Source organism: Salarias fasciatus, chromosome 6 (genome assembly GCF_902148845.1).
Source record: "Salarias fasciatus chromosome 6, fSalaFa1.1, whole genome shotgun sequence".
Lineage (NCBI taxonomy): Eukaryota > Metazoa > Chordata > Actinopteri > Blenniiformes > Blenniidae > Salarias > Salarias fasciatus.
This window is the reverse complement of record NC_043750.1, coordinates 13,426,303-13,442,476: the sequence shown is the minus strand read 5'-3', so window position 1 is coordinate 13,442,476 and position 16,174 is coordinate 13,426,303. Positions and strand designations below refer to the sequence as shown.

The following is a 16,174-nucleotide window of genomic DNA, read 5'->3' as shown; positions in this document are numbered from 1 at the left end:
TCAGCCAGAGAAGACAGCAGAGAAACTAAATAATAATAATAATAATAATAATAATAATAATAATAATAATAATAATAATAATAATATATTCTGACGGTGACGATATGTTAAGATGACGCCTGATATAATTGTAAATAAATGCAACATATTACTTAAAAGATTATCTTTTTTGTTGTCGCTTTTTTTATTAAAAAAATTAAACGACCCATTAAATCACCTTTACTAGAACATTTTGTTTTCTTTTATGGAGGACACTCTTACTGAAACCACCTTCCCCTATCAGGTCCGCTCCCTGGGGGCCTCGCACATCCAGCTGCTCTAACCAAAGCTCCTGCGTAAAACCGCAGTCTGATCCTCCAGTCCCTCAGTCTGCTCTGCTCGGGCCCTGGTGTCAAAAAAAGAAATAACTTGGAGAAGAAATGCGCACATTTCAGACACAGGCGCAATCCCCTTACATCGTTCAACATCGACTAAGAACAAAACAAAAACAAAGCAACTCACTTCCGAGCCTCGAGGCCTCACGCAGGATCCCAGTCTTGCCTGTTGGTTAATGGGGTGCGGCATGTCGGTGTCTCCCCCCCCCACCACCATCTCCACCTCCACCTCCACCCATCACCCTCTCATCCCCAGTCACAGCATCTCCGAGGCCTGGATCCAGGTGCTGCAGAGCCTGTTCGGGGGCAGAAAAAGTGTCGGAGCTGGAGGAACTCAGAGATCCAAGCGCGGCCCGTCTGCGGCAGAGTATTTTCTATGTGTGCGCGACCAGTGTCTATGCTCGGACATAAGGGGAGAAAGACGCACACATCGCTCTCTGTTATCATTTTTTTTTTCATGTTTGCAGCACAAAACTGCTTTTTGTTCCCCATTTTTTTTTTCATTGACGAGGGTTAATGGATAGAGGCTTGGGCGTTTGATCACATGGCTACAATTCACCTGAGATGGAGACAAAGAGAGCAAAGAGAGACGGGAGAGGGAGAGGGAGAAAACCGGGAGTCAGGCTCAACATGAGAGGCAACCGGCACACAGGGGTCATTGTTGAAATCATTTTGTGTGTACGTGTGTGCGCGCGTGTATGTGTGTGTGTGTGTGTGTGTGTGTGTGTGTGTGTGTGTGTGTGTGTGTGTGTGTGTGTGTGTGTGTGTGTGTGTGTGTGTGTGTGTGTGTCCGTCCGGGTGCGCATCAGATGCTCCTCTCATCTTTCCCACCACTCCATGCTTTAAAATCACAGCGTGGACAAATCGTCCATCCGTCCATGCACATAAAGGTCGGAAAGCGATTAAAACAGTCAAGATAAATAAATTATCCTCTGATTCATATGACAAACTTGGGCTTTGATTTGTTGTGAGTCATGTTTTTATTTTTTTGGAGCTCGTGCGTTCACTTTATCAGTTTTCATTCAACAAGTAATAATGATGGATTAATTGTGACTAAAACCCAATTACGATTCAATGTTCATTCATTCATGATGTATTAAAAAAAAAAACCTTCAAACGACTTCCTGAAAATGTGATTTATAAAGCTCTAAACGCATTTAAGTTTTCTGTGAGACTAATTTATGAAGCTTTAATGCCAGATCTTTTTAGAGGCCGTGAATCTGAATCCCCATCTAAGTTTTTCTTTTTTTTTAAATGTTTCAAATGGCACCACGTTTAAGTCTGATGAGTTTTATAGGAGGCACACATCCGGTACCGGAAGAAATAGCGTTAATTCAGAGTTGAACTTTACAATTCGTGTGCGATTTTTATGTATTTTTTTTTCAGGAATGTAACCACAGAGGGCAATAACTCCCCTCGCGATTGTTTATTTGTTTGATATAACATGTCAACACGTCTCAACAAAGCTGGCCTTCTCCTGCCTCTAAATGGACGCACTGTAGAGTCATTTAAGCCACTCCGAGGTAAAACTCTCACCTCTTCTCCGCTGGAAAACGTTGCAGTGACGGACGGACGGACAATAACAGTGCGCCGCTCCGGGCCAATCAGAGGGCGGCGGGGTAATTGAAGGACCAATAGGAGCGCTGCTTTTGGCCGAAGGGGCGGGGCTGACGGTGTGCTGGAATGCTGCCTCTCTGGGAATGTTTTCCACTTTCAATCACTTTTTTTTTTCGCTCAGTCCTTCTCACAAGGCGCTCTTTAAGCCCCGGTGTTGCCACACAGAGCAGCCATTCATCGGCTCTACAGTCAGCCACACACACTCCTATGCTGAACCACTGGGCATCTAAATTGGTAAGTTATGTAATTTTACCTATAAAACAAAATTTCTTATAGAAATCGGAATATTTCGTATTGATATTTCGCTGCGTCTATAACATGTGTCTCGAATTACTTTAATAAATCAGGCATTATTTTAATTGAAGTTTGTGCCTTCCAAAATATGTCATCGACGGATTACATCTTTTCCGGATGTTGCTTCTATAACAAACATAAAAATTACATCCATGGTGTAGATGAACTTTTGACTGTAATATGGTCACACGCGATGCGCTTTGCGGTTGATTTGCGTAAATTTGGAATGGCCCGTTATTTACACAATTACGTTCAAATATTTTTAAAGAATATTTTTTCTCTAAGTGTGTGTTTTCCTGAGTGGTTTTTGTTGTGTGTGTGATTTTTAGATTTAGCTGCTATATCTGAGGAGGATTTCCATCCGGCGGTGGAGACAGTTTGGACACTTTTACGCAGCATGGCTCTGGCTGAGAAGAACCAGCAATAACCGGAACAGTTGGAGACCGCAGACTTTGATTAAAATAACTTTGGACTATCTCATAATAACATCGCATTTGAGGGCTATCTTGTCATCTTAGTTAAACTTTGGGAAAGAAGAAGAAGATAAAACAGAAAATGTCCGGTGAGGAGCACAGCCTGTCTGAGGCGGAGCTGAGTCCCGGAGGGTCAGACGATGTCCACTCATTGTCACCGACCCAGGCCGGAGCGCCGCCCGGTCAGGACTCCCCTCTGACCGGGCCGCCGCCGCAGCTCACCGCGCTGTGCGTGGCGGAGGGCGACGACCGGAGTCGGAGCGGAGCCAAATCGGAGGAGGAGGACGACCGCTTCCCGATCGGCATCAGGGAGGCGGTGAGCCAGGTGCTGGATGGATATGACTGGACACTTGTGCCCATGCCGGTGCGCGTAAACAACGGAAATAAAGCGAAACCGCACGTCAAAAGGCCCATGAACGCCTTCATGGTGTGGGCGCAGGCGGCGAGGAGGAAGCTGGCCGACCAGTACCCCCACCTGCACAACGCGGAGCTCAGCAAGACCCTGGGGAAACTGTGGAGGTTTGTATGAGGAGGGGGTCCCACTGGGCAGCAGCGGGACGTAAAGCGACACGTTTCCTCCACGCTCGTGCGTAAAGGTTAAAATGTAACATTTTGACAAATTCTCAGCTCAAAGTGATGTTAAAAATTGAACACATCTCATCAAACAATTATCATGATGATTTTCTTTATTGTATTGCTTCAAGAAAAGGAAAAAAAAAAGATTAAATCACCAAAATGACAAATCACTCCCAAATTGATCCATTGCGCACGACATCAGTTGGAAACGCATATCCGAATTTCCAAACATATTCTCAGAAAATAATTTTCCAATCAACCCCGAGGGTAAATAAGACTAAACCAGTCCGTTTTTCTCCCCCAGGCTGCTGAACGAAAACGACAAGAGGCCATTCATCGAGGAGGCGGAGAGGCTGAGGAAACAGCACAAGAAGGACTACCCGGAGTACAAGTACCAGCCCCGGAGACGCAAAAACGGCAAGCTGACGCCTGCCAGCGAGTCCGACAGTCAGGGGGAAGGGGAGGCCAGCCACTCCCAGTCACACTACAAGACCCTGCATCTGGAACACAACGGAGGGGCAGGCTCTCCCCTGAGCGACCTGCACCACCACCACCACCATCACCACCATCCTGCTGGTAGGTGGCTCACGTGCTTCCGTTTTCCACTCAGTGGGGAAATAGGTTTTCAAGCATCTCATGTAATTTGATCAAGAAAAAAAAAAGGCAACATATGAAAGACAGTTAGGTTTTAAAGTTCACTTGAAAATGTTGTTGACTCTTCTTTCATTTCTAGGTCAGGGTCACAGCCCGCCCACACCCCCCACCACCCCAAAGACAGAGCTCCAGTCTGGGAAGCTGTCAGATGCCAAGAGGGAGGGGGGAGCCGGAGCGGCTGGGGGATCAGGGGGGTCCAGGGGAGCCCTCGGAGTGGGGGCCGATGGGGCGTCTGGGGGCCCGTCATCGAGCGCTAAACCCCACATCGACTTTGGTACTATGGACATCGGTGAGATCAGCCACGAGGTGATGTCCAACATCGAGCCGTTTGACGTGAACGAGTTTGACCAGTACCTGCCCCCGAACGGCCACCCTCAGAGCGGCGCCGGGGCCCCGACGGCGGGGTCCTCGGCCTCGTCCTACGCGTACGCGCTCGCCGCGGCCAGCGGCCACTCGGCCTGGCTCTCCAAGCAGCAGCAGCAGCAGCCTCAGGCCTCGCCGTCTTCGTCCGACCCCTCCAAGGCTCAGGTGAAGATCGAGTCGGCGTCCGCCAGCCACTACGCCGAGGCCTCCTCCTCTCCCTCCTCAGGCACCCATGTCACCTACACCCCGCTCAGCCTGCCTCACTACGGCTCCGCCTTCCCCTCGCTGGCCTCCAGGGCTCAGTTTGAGTACGGAGAGCACCAGGCCCCCGGGGCGTACTATGCCCACTCCAGCCAGGCCCCGGGGCTGTACTCAGCCTTCTCCTACATGGGTCCCACACAGAGGCCTCTGTACACCACCATCGGAGACCCCTCCAGCGTGGCCCCCTCTCACAGCCCCACACACTGGGAGCAGCCTGTTTACACCACACTCACAAGACCCTGAGGGAGACCAGCTGAGCAGAGGAAATATGGGAAGCGTGTGAGTGGATCAGTGTGTCTGTGTGTGCGAAAAAATGCAAGCATGTAATTGTTTGTGTGTATGTGTGCGTGACTGGGTGTGCATGTGTGTGTGTGTGTGGGTGTGCCCGTGCCATATTGACATTATTTTAGAGGTTTTTACAATTTTTTTTTTTTATTTTTTTTTTTTAGCCAATATAATGCGAGATGCATCCACGGGGCCTGATACAGTTAGAAAAACTGCCACAAACACACACACACACACACACACACACAGTATAGAGTGTGACTTTTCAACAGCCAATCATAAATAAGAAAAACCTTAACAAACGTGTGCCATCATAAATTTGCGTACGCAGACGAGTGCGGACAAATGGACGTCAGATTGATGAGTGACCGATCGGACTCAGAAGTGATGGGTTTAGACTGACATAATCAGTTTTTATTAACCAAACTAAAGGATGTTTTCTGTTATTTTATATGAGTAGTAAGTTTATTGTCATTGTCGATATCTAGGGTGTAACTTTATTGTGACTGTTTGATATTACGTGTATACATCAGCACCACTGCTTTGGGAAAAAGCATGTTTTATTTCACTAAGATAGGGTTGTTGTTTTCATGGCCAGCAAAAAGAATAGTTGCGTCTTTTTTTTTTCTTGATGTAGATAGCTGTGTGTATCTCTGTCCTTTCTTTACAGTGACTTCAGTGAATTTAATAATGAAGCTTTTTAAGGGGAAAAATAGGAAAAAGACAGGGAAAGAGAGCTTTTAGAGACGCATTTCAACTCAGTCTTGGACATTTACCTCAATATTATTCATTTTGTGCCAATAGAAAAGGAGAAATATGACCCTGGGTGGCTGATCAGCTTAATTAAATTATTACAGAGCGTTCACTCTGTTCTGTTCTTGCATTTCGAGTGCCTAACCGTTTGCTGATTTACTTTTGATATACCAGTAAATGAGTTAAAATCTATAAGTTCAAAGTCTCAAACAAATCTCTTGAGATAATTGGCCAGCTTTGGGTTCTACTTAAGGATTAGAATCACATGTACGGCCGTTTTACGCCACATGTAGGCCTGAACCATGTTTTCCTCTTTACAGTTTCTTCCTATGTTTGCGTCTATACAGCCCTCTTCCTCTTCACCAATGTGAATAATGGTCATTACCACGGCGTTGCCTTCACCACGTGACACATACTTTATCATTTTATACTGACCCTTTTACCATGTAGTTATTATTTTTATGTAAGTAATAATGTGTCGTGTGTCACACTTTTGCTTCTTCCATTTTGTATAATTCTGGATAGTTTTGGAAAGTGTTTGCTATACATTCACTTGAGTATTTTGCTTCCTTACAAGAAAAGCAATGTTGAAATATTATTGTTGTCATCTATTAAATCAATTTATTTATAAAAAAAAAAAAAAAATCATGCTGTGTTGGACTTATTTCATGCAACAGTGACGCAGTTAGTAAGCGAAGGGTGAAAAATAAATTAAAACCGTACTGCTGACGTGTGAACTGTAATAACACAATCAGAGCGCCACCAACCTAAGCTGTTTAGTGTGTTTGTGTGTGTGGTAGGCTAAAATTGACTACTAATTCCCCACATTTAATCGGCTGGGGACTGCGTGTTACTGAGAAAGACAAAGAGAGCCATTCAGTACGGCCGACGGACAGAAACAGAAAGAAGGGGTGGGTGTAAAGAGCCAGAGGCAAGGCCAATTTCAGCTCAGCAACCAGTGTACACTTGGACTTTTGTACATGGCTTTCCTTTCACGCTGCCTTCTCCTCTCCACCTGAGGCTCCCTCCCTGCCTCCACATTCAGCTGCAGTTTAAACCCTTTTCTGAGGGCATCCAAAACAAAAATGTCAAGCTCATGACTGGCATTGTGTTTGAGGGAGAGCCTGACAAACAGGGTAACACACGCAACGAAAATCACAGATAACAATCTGAAAAAAAGGAATCATCTGTAAAATTATTGGGAGTGGATGAAGAAAGGTTGCCAAAACATTCAATTAAAAATATTTTGAGAAAGTTGGAGGCATTACGATGAACTTGATTAAATCCAAATGATTCATTCAAGTGGCCCTGATAAAATCATGCAATGGTCGATGAGCATAAAATAAAATACTCAAACTGTGTTTCATTAGTTTGAACTGCCTCCAGGCCATTATACAAACTGAGAAACAAACACATTGTTCAAAAGCTTCAGAAGTCTGTTCATGATACAAGAGCTCAGGCAGAAAGTTTGAATTAAAAAAAGGTGGTCACTTTCATTTTTGTTTCTGGGAGAGAGGTCAGAAAGATCTGAATTTATGAATATATTCATACTTAAGGTTGTAGCTGGTGGGCCACCATAACGTAAGGTGTGTGTAATATTTCACCTCCATCACATGAGCAACATGCTTGGCCTGACTATTAAAGTTTCCATAATAACATACAGCAAAATACCACTGCGATCTACAAGCTCAAATGTGACTGAACTCATAAAACAGAATAAAAAAGTATACGGGTATATGGGCACCAGCTTAAATAGGAAAATACACACTGGTTTTACACTGTGTGTGAATGTTATATTCTGCTGTAGTTGGTGGTAACTGCAGCATCAAAAGTACCCTGGTAGATTTTCATTACCTTACAGGCTCACCCAGTAAACCAACATGAGCTCGGCAATATAATTATGCTTGCTGTAATTTGTTTAACCTCCCAATAAGAACTAAATATATATTCTTTATCTAAAACCCTGCAACTGCTGAACCTGTTCCACGTACAATCTTATGACTGCATTTTTTCTTTATTGCATCAGCATAAGATTTAGTTCTGAACTACATTCAATAAAATATTTGTTTTTTTTGACATAATTTCATCTCTCAAATTGCACAGCACAGTGATGTCCAGCCATCCATCCATCCACTTTTTACAACTTTTGGTCGAGGAGAGTCAATAAAGCACATTTTGGTTAAAGGCAGGAATTGCTGCGGTGAGGTCACCAGTCCATTACAGGGCAAATAGTTTAAATGACATCTTTCTGAGAATCTCGCGAAGCCAAACGTTATTACCTGAATTTATTGGGGACCTTCTGCAATGAATTACATCAGATTGTTCATGTTGAACCGACTCGGAGTTCAGAGTATGTCTCAGTGTTACCCTGCAGCTCCGCTGGAGGCGCTGCGGCGCATCGAAGGACCGATAGAACGACAAAACGAAGAAGAAGCCCGTGACGTCAGCACAGGGCGCCAAATGCGCGAGACAGAAGAAGTGGTGGAATATTGAGCGGAGCCGCTTTAAAGTCAGAAGCAGGTCAGAAATAACTTTATTCACATAAATCTAGACATCTCCTGCCTCTCTGCCTTGACTAATCAGAGAAGCCAAAATATATTAGCGTCTGCAAGCCTTCTGTTGGATTGGTGTGAAGTTTATAGCTTTTAGCTAAAGGCAGAATGTTTACAAATTAACGACGGAGATAAAACACGTTTCTGTCCGCTGAGCAATTAATTAACGGTCCCTGTTGAATATCCCTGCGGCTGTCGGGAAGAATTATAACTCTCAGAGATTACAGATTAAGGCGTAGACGTTGTGGATTGAGCGCGTGTCCTTCCTTGCAGCAGTCATGGACCTCGGCTCGTTCGAGGCGGATAACTCCTCCAGCTGCCGGCTGGCCTCCCACATCCCCGAGGTGTGCCGGACCGAGGACTGCTGCCTGGGCATCGACGAGGCGGGCAGGGGGCCCGTGCTGGGTACGCAGCCTCATGAATTACTGCTGTGTATCAGCAATCAGCAAGTGTTGCAGAACTGCATCTTCCACCGGCACAAAACAAGAGAGATCCACTCAAATCAGATATATATGACTGTACAGATGCCATGCATTGGTTCAGTTATTGTTGTTATTATTGTTTGTGATGCAGGTCCCATGGTGTATGGAATATGTTTCTGTCCAATTTCCAAAAAGGAAGATCTGAAGGACTTGAAAGTGGCAGGTAATCCTCTTTCTGATTGAACCTCTGCCATAGGCTCAAAATCAGCCTTTAGAATACAGATACATATGGTCAGCGTGTGCCATTGCCTCTTGAATGATGTTATTCTAGGAGCAGGTCGTAACAGATTTTGTAGTTGTTCCTCACTGCTTATTTGTCATCATGATAGAAGAAAATGTGATTAACTGACATCTCTATACGAATTCCACAGTGTAATAATGTCCCAGCACAAAAAAATACACATTGCTGTAAATCCAATTTTTCATTGGATTCTCAGATCTGCATCTAATCCCCCAGATTCAAAGACTCTGACTGAGACTGAAAGAGAAAATCTTTTCCAAAAATTGGATGAGGCCAAAAGTTACATCGGCTGGGCTCTGCAAATCCTCTCGCCGAACACCATCTCTACCAGCATGCTGCAGAGGTACCCGACGCTCTGAGCGCATATCGTTCATTGCTTCAAAACACACTCTAACTTATTCTGTGTTTTTTTTTTCTTTAGGACAAAATACAACCTGAATGCTCTTTCCCACGATACTGCCATTGGTCTGGTACAGTATGCCTTGGACAGTGGCGTACAACTGAAGGAGGTATGTGATCTAGTCGCAACATGATCTGTCATTGTCAAGAGATTATTTATACAGTTTCTTTATAGAATGTTCAGTCCATTAATGTAATAAATAACTTGATTTTATATTTTTTGTGTTTAATGAACCCGATGCCTTTTTTTTTTCCATTCATTCTTCATTGGATGCTTTCTCCTTTTGTCTCCACCTGTCCTGTCTATCCGTCTGCGTTCCTGACCATGCAGGTTTTTGTGGACACAGTGGGCCCAGCAGAGAAGTATGAGGAAAAGCTCTCCCAGCTGTTTCCGGGTATTGAGGTGACTGTGAGGCCAAAAGCTGACTCCCTCTTCCCTGTCGTCAGTGCAGCCAGTATCTGTGCTAAGGTAAGTGGCCATGTGTGTATCAGTGTACACCTGTCAGGTTGTCATGATGGTTTCGGGTCACCGAGGTGACGCTGAAAAGCTCGACGTCTATTTTGTTCGTATTATCGTCTTGATATTTCAGGTTGCCAGGGACCGTGTGGTCAAAGACTGGAAGTTTGCTGAGGACCTGGGAGAGGTGGACACAGACTACGGGTCAGGATACCCTAATGGTAATACACAGCTGTTTCAGTCCTCCCAAAGCAACATCCTGGAATGATCTGTGCACAAAAAGCATGTAATTAAGACTCAGTTAAATTCTGTATGCCTCACGATGCTATCTAAATATGACTTCTGACTTCTTGGTCCTGGAGGGCTGCAGCTCTTCAGAGTTTCACAGTGGAGCTTCATGATGACACATTCTTTGAAAATAAGTGTGGTGGATCGAGAAAGAGTTAGAGCATTGACATGCCCAATAAAAATAACATCATTATCTAAATCCTGGAGCTGAAGATTTTGTTGATATTTCTCCCCAATATTCCAGTGTCTGAACTATTTAATCTGATTTGAATTTATTCTTTTAAATCCGTGCATGTGTAAATAAGGAATTAAAGAAAATGGGACGGGAGTGGTTGAAAAAAACAACAAATGTAAGATGCAACAGTGGAAAATCAGTGTAGAGCCACTTCTGGAGTGGAGGAGACTCAAATTTTATGTCAACTACAATGAAAACTACCCTTAAGGCTGTGCTCAGTCAATGGCACTATGTTTGGGAAACAATGGGAAATTTGACTCTTACTTCACTATTTGCAAATGAAATCCAATAATTGACTGAAACATTTCCAAAACAGATGCAAACCTCCTCAGATTATTCCTCCTAGTTGTCAAACATCCTCTTTTATATCATCGTGGATTCATACCTTGGCTAGATGTGACGTAACAGCTGTATGTGTACGACGCGACAGTGACGCCTGCTTCTTCCTGTTTCCAGACCCCAAGACCAAAGCCTGGCTGCTGAAGTACATGGATCCCGTGTTTGGTTACCCTCAGTTTGTTCGATTCAGCTGGAGCACCGCACAGACTCTGATGGACAGCAAGGCAGCGACCGTTCATTGGTAAAGAGCCTCTGTGCTGCAGTCCTGGAATGGATGCAATTAAAGGGTTGATTTAAGGCACTGGGGACATTATTTTGCCCTTAAACATGATTTACAGTCGACCGTGAGCTCCAGGGGAAACTGCTCCATGGAAATTAGTGACAGCAGGTTTTGGGCTGAGAATTTTTTCATTAAAATTTCTTTAATAGCAAGAATATGGTTTTCAGTTTCAAACAGAATTCAAAAGAACAGAAAACGTCACAAAGTGTGTTTAATTTAGTGTGTGTGTCTCGCCTGCATCAGTGTGTGAAAACCGCAGGTCCTTTGATTTCCAGTTTACGCGTGGTGCCAGTGCAAATTGTCTGACCCGAGGGGACGGGCCTTAACCACAGTGTGAAAACCCGTCTGGAGTTGTTAAATCTTCTCCTCAGGGACGACGACGACGAGGAGACGGGGGAGAAGGCGGCTCAGCGACAGAACAACCGGTCCATGCTGTCCTACTTCAGCGCGTCCGCTGGAGGTAAAGACCACAATCCAACCCGCAAGACGCACCGCTTCTTCACTGAGCGGCGGCTGAAGAGCCTCAACACACTGTGAAGACTCACCAAAGGACACACAGCTCATGGGAGCTCTCTTTTTTCACTCTGTGGTGTCACTATAAATCCCTCAACCATCACTGACATTGTTTTTGTATGAACAAATGTAAAGTCAGATCATAATCTTCTTTTATTTGTACTCATTGTTCTTGTTTTTTTGATACATAAAAACTTCGCTTAAAGCTGGTTCTTTGCATTCCTACAATCCATATTTTTAAAGTCCTGCTGCAGTGTTTTTTTCGCCTCTGTCACTCATGGTTTCGTCACCAGCTTGTTTTATTAGTTTTCCTGCTGCAAAGCACCTGTTCAGAGCTGAAAAGTGAGAAAATGTCTTCTTGACTGTAGGAGAGGGAGAACACTCCAATGTGTAGTTTTGCCAGTTAGAAAGGTAATACTGCCCTCTAGTGGCGACATTATAAAAAGACTGATCATTTGAGTTTTCCATATTTTCATCATAATTTGGAAAATAAATTGGTCTTTAAACACTGAAATCCTTTAATTTGTCCAAATATTCACAATAAGTTCTTAATCCCTACAAATTTATCAGTCAGTGTTTAAAGGAGGATCCATAACTGTTTTATACCAGGAAAATATAACAGTGTGTTTATCATAGAAGCTGTGAATCAGTTAATCTGGAATGAAAATCACCCTTTTTTCCACCAGGATCCCGTTCACGCAGTTCAACTTTTGAAAAATCAATTTTAAAAAGGTAGATCAATACTGCTCATCATCACATACAAAAGCCGTTAAAAATAATTTATTAGGAACTCTCATACCAAGTAAAAGACATTTTGTTCAGGCTGATTCATTAAATGGAAATGTCTTGGTTTGTGTTCTTCTGAGTTTAAAATAGGATGGAGACTCATCTTTGATGTTCAGTCAGATTTGAGCCGAACTGAGTTTGTTTTTCCGCTCAGTGTATTTTTAGTTTTTAAGAGATGGCTTGGCTCAAAAAAAAAAAGAAAGAAAGAAAAAAGGAAAACAATGTCTCATTACAAACAGCTTCACTAACTAATTTAACAATCATGTTATGTAACTTAATCAAAAGACAGTGCAACTCCTTAACAATGAATTTAAATGTAAAAAAAATAAACATTTAGTTTTTTTTCTATGCTGAGTCCAGACTTGTTCTTAAAAACATTTATTTGTAAATTAAATTTACACACTGAAAGTAATTTCCTTGGGCAGTAGGTGGCACACTGTGTCTACACACAAAACAGAAGGATCTTTGGGCACAATGTGAGCAATCACTAAAATCCTTCACTTGTGCAGTTTGATCGTAACATTGTTCAAATCTGAGGTGTAAATATTACTAATACACACTCCTAAAAAGCATGTCTGACGATATAAACAGCTGTCTCTTTCTTCATTTGTAAGATTTCAGATACCTGATGAGATCAGTGATGAATGACTTTAGACGTCAGCAGAAACTCTGAACCAAATCATTTTTTACACTCTTAGCTGCAGTATTACACATTAAACAAAGTGAACACAGATATTGTAATAAAACTATTGTGAAGGGTGAATCCGCAGGAAGCTTGATGGTGTCGCTGGGCTCTGGATTAATCCAACAAACTGTTCAGACGGATGAAATCACAGCAGCTCTTCTCTAGTAAATCTCTCTGTCTCTTGATGGGCTTCATCTTCTTCAGGCTGACGCACTTCACACAAAACTTTATCACAGGAACACAAAAGGTCTTCATAAAAATATATATTTCCCATTGCTTTGCTATAAGGGTTCCCTGCTCGTTCCCCCTGCTGCTAGTCGTCGTTGGGTTTGTGTCTGGCCTCCTGGATCTTCTTCCCACAGTTCATCGCTAGAGTGGAGACGGCGAACGATGACAGGATGATGATGGAGGTTCCCACAAAGTGAGAGGAGGCGCCTCTGGGGGCGGCTCGCAGGGCTTTCCTGGGGAAGCTCTCGGCGTTGAGGGCGGCGGTGGCGGTCATCGTCTGGGCCGCGGGCTCCATGGTCGTAGCTGGTGCCGTGATGTCCGAGAGCTGGAGGCAGAAGGTCAGCGGGTCCCTGGAGGTCCTGTGTCCGCCGGAGAGTCCGCAGGAAGTGTCAGGATCTCTCTGCAATGACCAGCAGGTCTCGCTTGATCTGTTGCGTCCGGTCTGATACGCGTCTCTACTCCTTCTTAGAGGTCCATTTATAACCTTCCCAGCCTTTTGAGCTAATTCCTCCCAGTAGCCCAGTGTCCGACTGCGTCAGTGGGATTAAAATAGAGCGTCCACGCCTTGGTAAGACTGGGGTGGTGATCTGTTTCAGCTTAAGACCGTCTAATCTAATGCTATTAGATCACTCTGGCACTGTTACACGGTGAATGACTGGACTTGTTTATGGGAAAGAGGCTTGTTGACCTTGCCCTGTAGTCATATAATTAGCAAAAGGTCTCAAACAGCGATGACACTAAGACACTTGTAGCTGTCCAGGGATTTCTGTCGGACCTCCTAGTTTCTCTGGCAAAACGCTTCAAGTGTATCTCGACACCTGCCACTTTGGGTAATGTCACAAACTGACAGAAAGCACATGTTGAAGAAGAAACTATCTGCCAAACCATGGCAGGTGTTCACAAACAGCATTCGGGAGAAATAACCAAGTGTCTCCAGACAAAAGGAAACTAAGTGCTCAGGAGGGGAAGCAGATTAGGACGCACCAACGTTTGGCTGCATGTCTGTTTTTCCATTGATTAGCGGCTGTGGCTGCAGCCAGGATGAGTCACCACAGACAGGCCAACCAGGGCTGCCACATTTTTTCTGAGCACGCACTGTTTGTTCTTCTTGTGAAGATAAGGCGGTGTACAGCTTGAAAAGATCATTAAAAGATCCAGATTAGTTTGGCGAGGAGAGTACGTGTGATCGGGAATCTGCAGGATGACTGCACGGATTGACCTTTAAGTTTTAATTAACATCCTGTGAATCCAGTCTACCGAAGCTGAATTAGGATGAAATATCCACCGAGGAGGACATCACTCATCGATACATCACACTGATGTTTGCACACCCGATTTATCTTAGTCTACCGTCTTCAAAATCAACATTATTTTTGCTATTTGAAAGTTTGTGTGATCATCTGCAAATTGTTTAAGATAGAAGATAAAATATTGTGAATAATATTCGACAGACAGGAGGATTTTCTGCAGCGTCCTTGTCAGGAAACGACAGCACGTCCAATGAATCGATTACACGTCTTCTAAAATGTGGCACTTTGTTGCTGGACTGAAATGAAGAAAGTAACATAGCAGGAAAATAGCCTTGCATGCAGAGAAAACTCATTTGTTTATACACTTGTCATAAACCAAAGCAACATCAGGAAGGTGTTTGATATGATCCTTCCATCTCATCTGTAGCGGAGCCAGAGTGGGGGCAAGGGGGCGGTCGCCCCAGGGCCCACAAGGTCATAGGGCCCCGTTTCATGTGATGTGTTCACATTTAATCGGAAATAAATTATTATGATAAAATGTGCAGTGTGTGCGAGAAGGTATACGCATATGAGTGTGGGCTCCAATTTGCCAATTCTTACATTACGGCTGTCCGTGAATGCATCAGAGCTGTAAGCCAGCGCTGATTGGCTGTGCGGCATGAACGAGTTTTTTCTTTTGCACTTGATCTGAACTCTTTGGAGGGAAGTTAAACAATATGCTAAACACTATGCTAGCCGCTAGCAGTACTACCCAAAACCTAACATCGGAACCACTGGTGAGTCAGTGAAACCTTCAAAAATATTATCTTAATGAGAATGCTGTGGTCTTAAACACCTGGCTATTTGAATGTACCTTGTGTTGCTCTCAACTACAAGAGACCGCCGAGTCTATTTTTTTTCTAATATACGTGAATTCCAAAAGATACAGATAGCTGTGTCTATATCTGTCTGAATAGATTGTGTCATTTTAGACCAGCTGTGTTCATTTTATATTTAAGCTGTATCAAAGATGGTACAGATGTAGCCCGTGACCTTTTAATGTGAGCTTTCAGCACCATGGACAGCGGACGCTCTGAGATTGACACCATAGATCGTTAATATGAATGGATAGAGTTTTCGTGACGTCACCCATAGCGTTCCGTTCCCAAATGCTGTTCTGCAGACTTCAGTGAGTCCAGCAGGACGTCTCCATAATCGAACATTTGAAACCGGATGTAAATGGGATTGGCCCAGCCTGTCACGTGACCGCATCACGAGGACAGAGGAGGCTCTGTGATAGGGCGATTATGCAAAACTTTAACTCGTAATATAAAATCAACAGATGATTTATCTGAAAATCAGAGTCTGGTGAAGCCAGCACGGTTGTAGAAACTAGTGATAGAGACCCAAACCTGGCGCTTTATATGTTTATTTTCACTCAGAAAATCGGCGTTTTTGAATGGGTTCCAATTAGACCGGGGCTCTTTTTGAAACCAGCATCATCGCCCCCTGCTGGAATTTCCCCGGAATTACAGCTTTTTGCACTTCCGCATTATCTTCATGTTTTATGAGCGGAGGTTGGCGCTTGATTGACACCTGTCAGGCTGCATTTGTCTGTATGTGTGTGTGCGTGCATATGTGTATTTGTTCTTCAGAACAAGTTTGTGAACTGGTTTGTGACTTTATTCTGCTTTCTGAGGCATATAGGTTTTCTTGGCTCAATAAAAGTGAGCATTATTGTGTTGTTTGATGGTAGGATGAGGTATTGTTTGAATGGTAAAATTACTGTCATAAGGGCCCGTCGAAAATG

General features: G+C 43.8%; 2 protein-coding genes across 3 annotated transcripts; both read left to right on the top strand.

Annotated features, from left to right (window-relative positions):
* The first annotated feature begins 682 nt into the window (after positions 1-682).
* LOC115390325 (transcription factor Sox-10-like) lies at positions 683-4,916 on the top strand. Its single transcript, XM_030094143.1, has 4 exons — positions 683-689; positions 2,838-3,277; positions 3,639-3,910; positions 4,068-4,916. The coding sequence occupies exons 2-4, from the start codon at positions 2,841-2,843 to the stop codon at positions 4,853-4,855; spliced, it is 1,497 nt and encodes a 498-aa protein (XP_029950003.1). The 5' UTR covers positions 683-689; positions 2,838-2,840; the 3' UTR covers positions 4,856-4,916.
* Positions 4,917-8,088: 3,172 nt separating this feature from the next.
* Positions 8,089-11,646, top strand: LOC115390327 (ribonuclease H2 subunit A-like). 2 transcript variants are annotated; one of them, XM_030094151.1, is made up of 9 exons: positions 8,089-8,170; positions 8,476-8,607; positions 8,776-8,847; positions 9,142-9,268; positions 9,347-9,434; positions 9,656-9,793; positions 9,915-10,002; positions 10,761-10,884; positions 11,295-11,646. In XM_030094151.1, exons 2-9 carry the CDS (start codon positions 8,481-8,483, stop codon positions 11,458-11,460), a joined length of 930 nt encoding a protein of 309 aa, XP_029950011.1. In that variant the 5' UTR covers positions 8,089-8,170; positions 8,476-8,480; the 3' UTR covers positions 11,461-11,646. The 2 variants fall into 2 exon arrangements, with proteins under 2 accessions (XP_029950011.1, XP_029950010.1); XM_030094150.1 differs by having other exon boundaries at positions 8,111-8,170; positions 8,479-8,607.
* Positions 11,647-16,174: the final 4,528 nt, after the last annotated feature.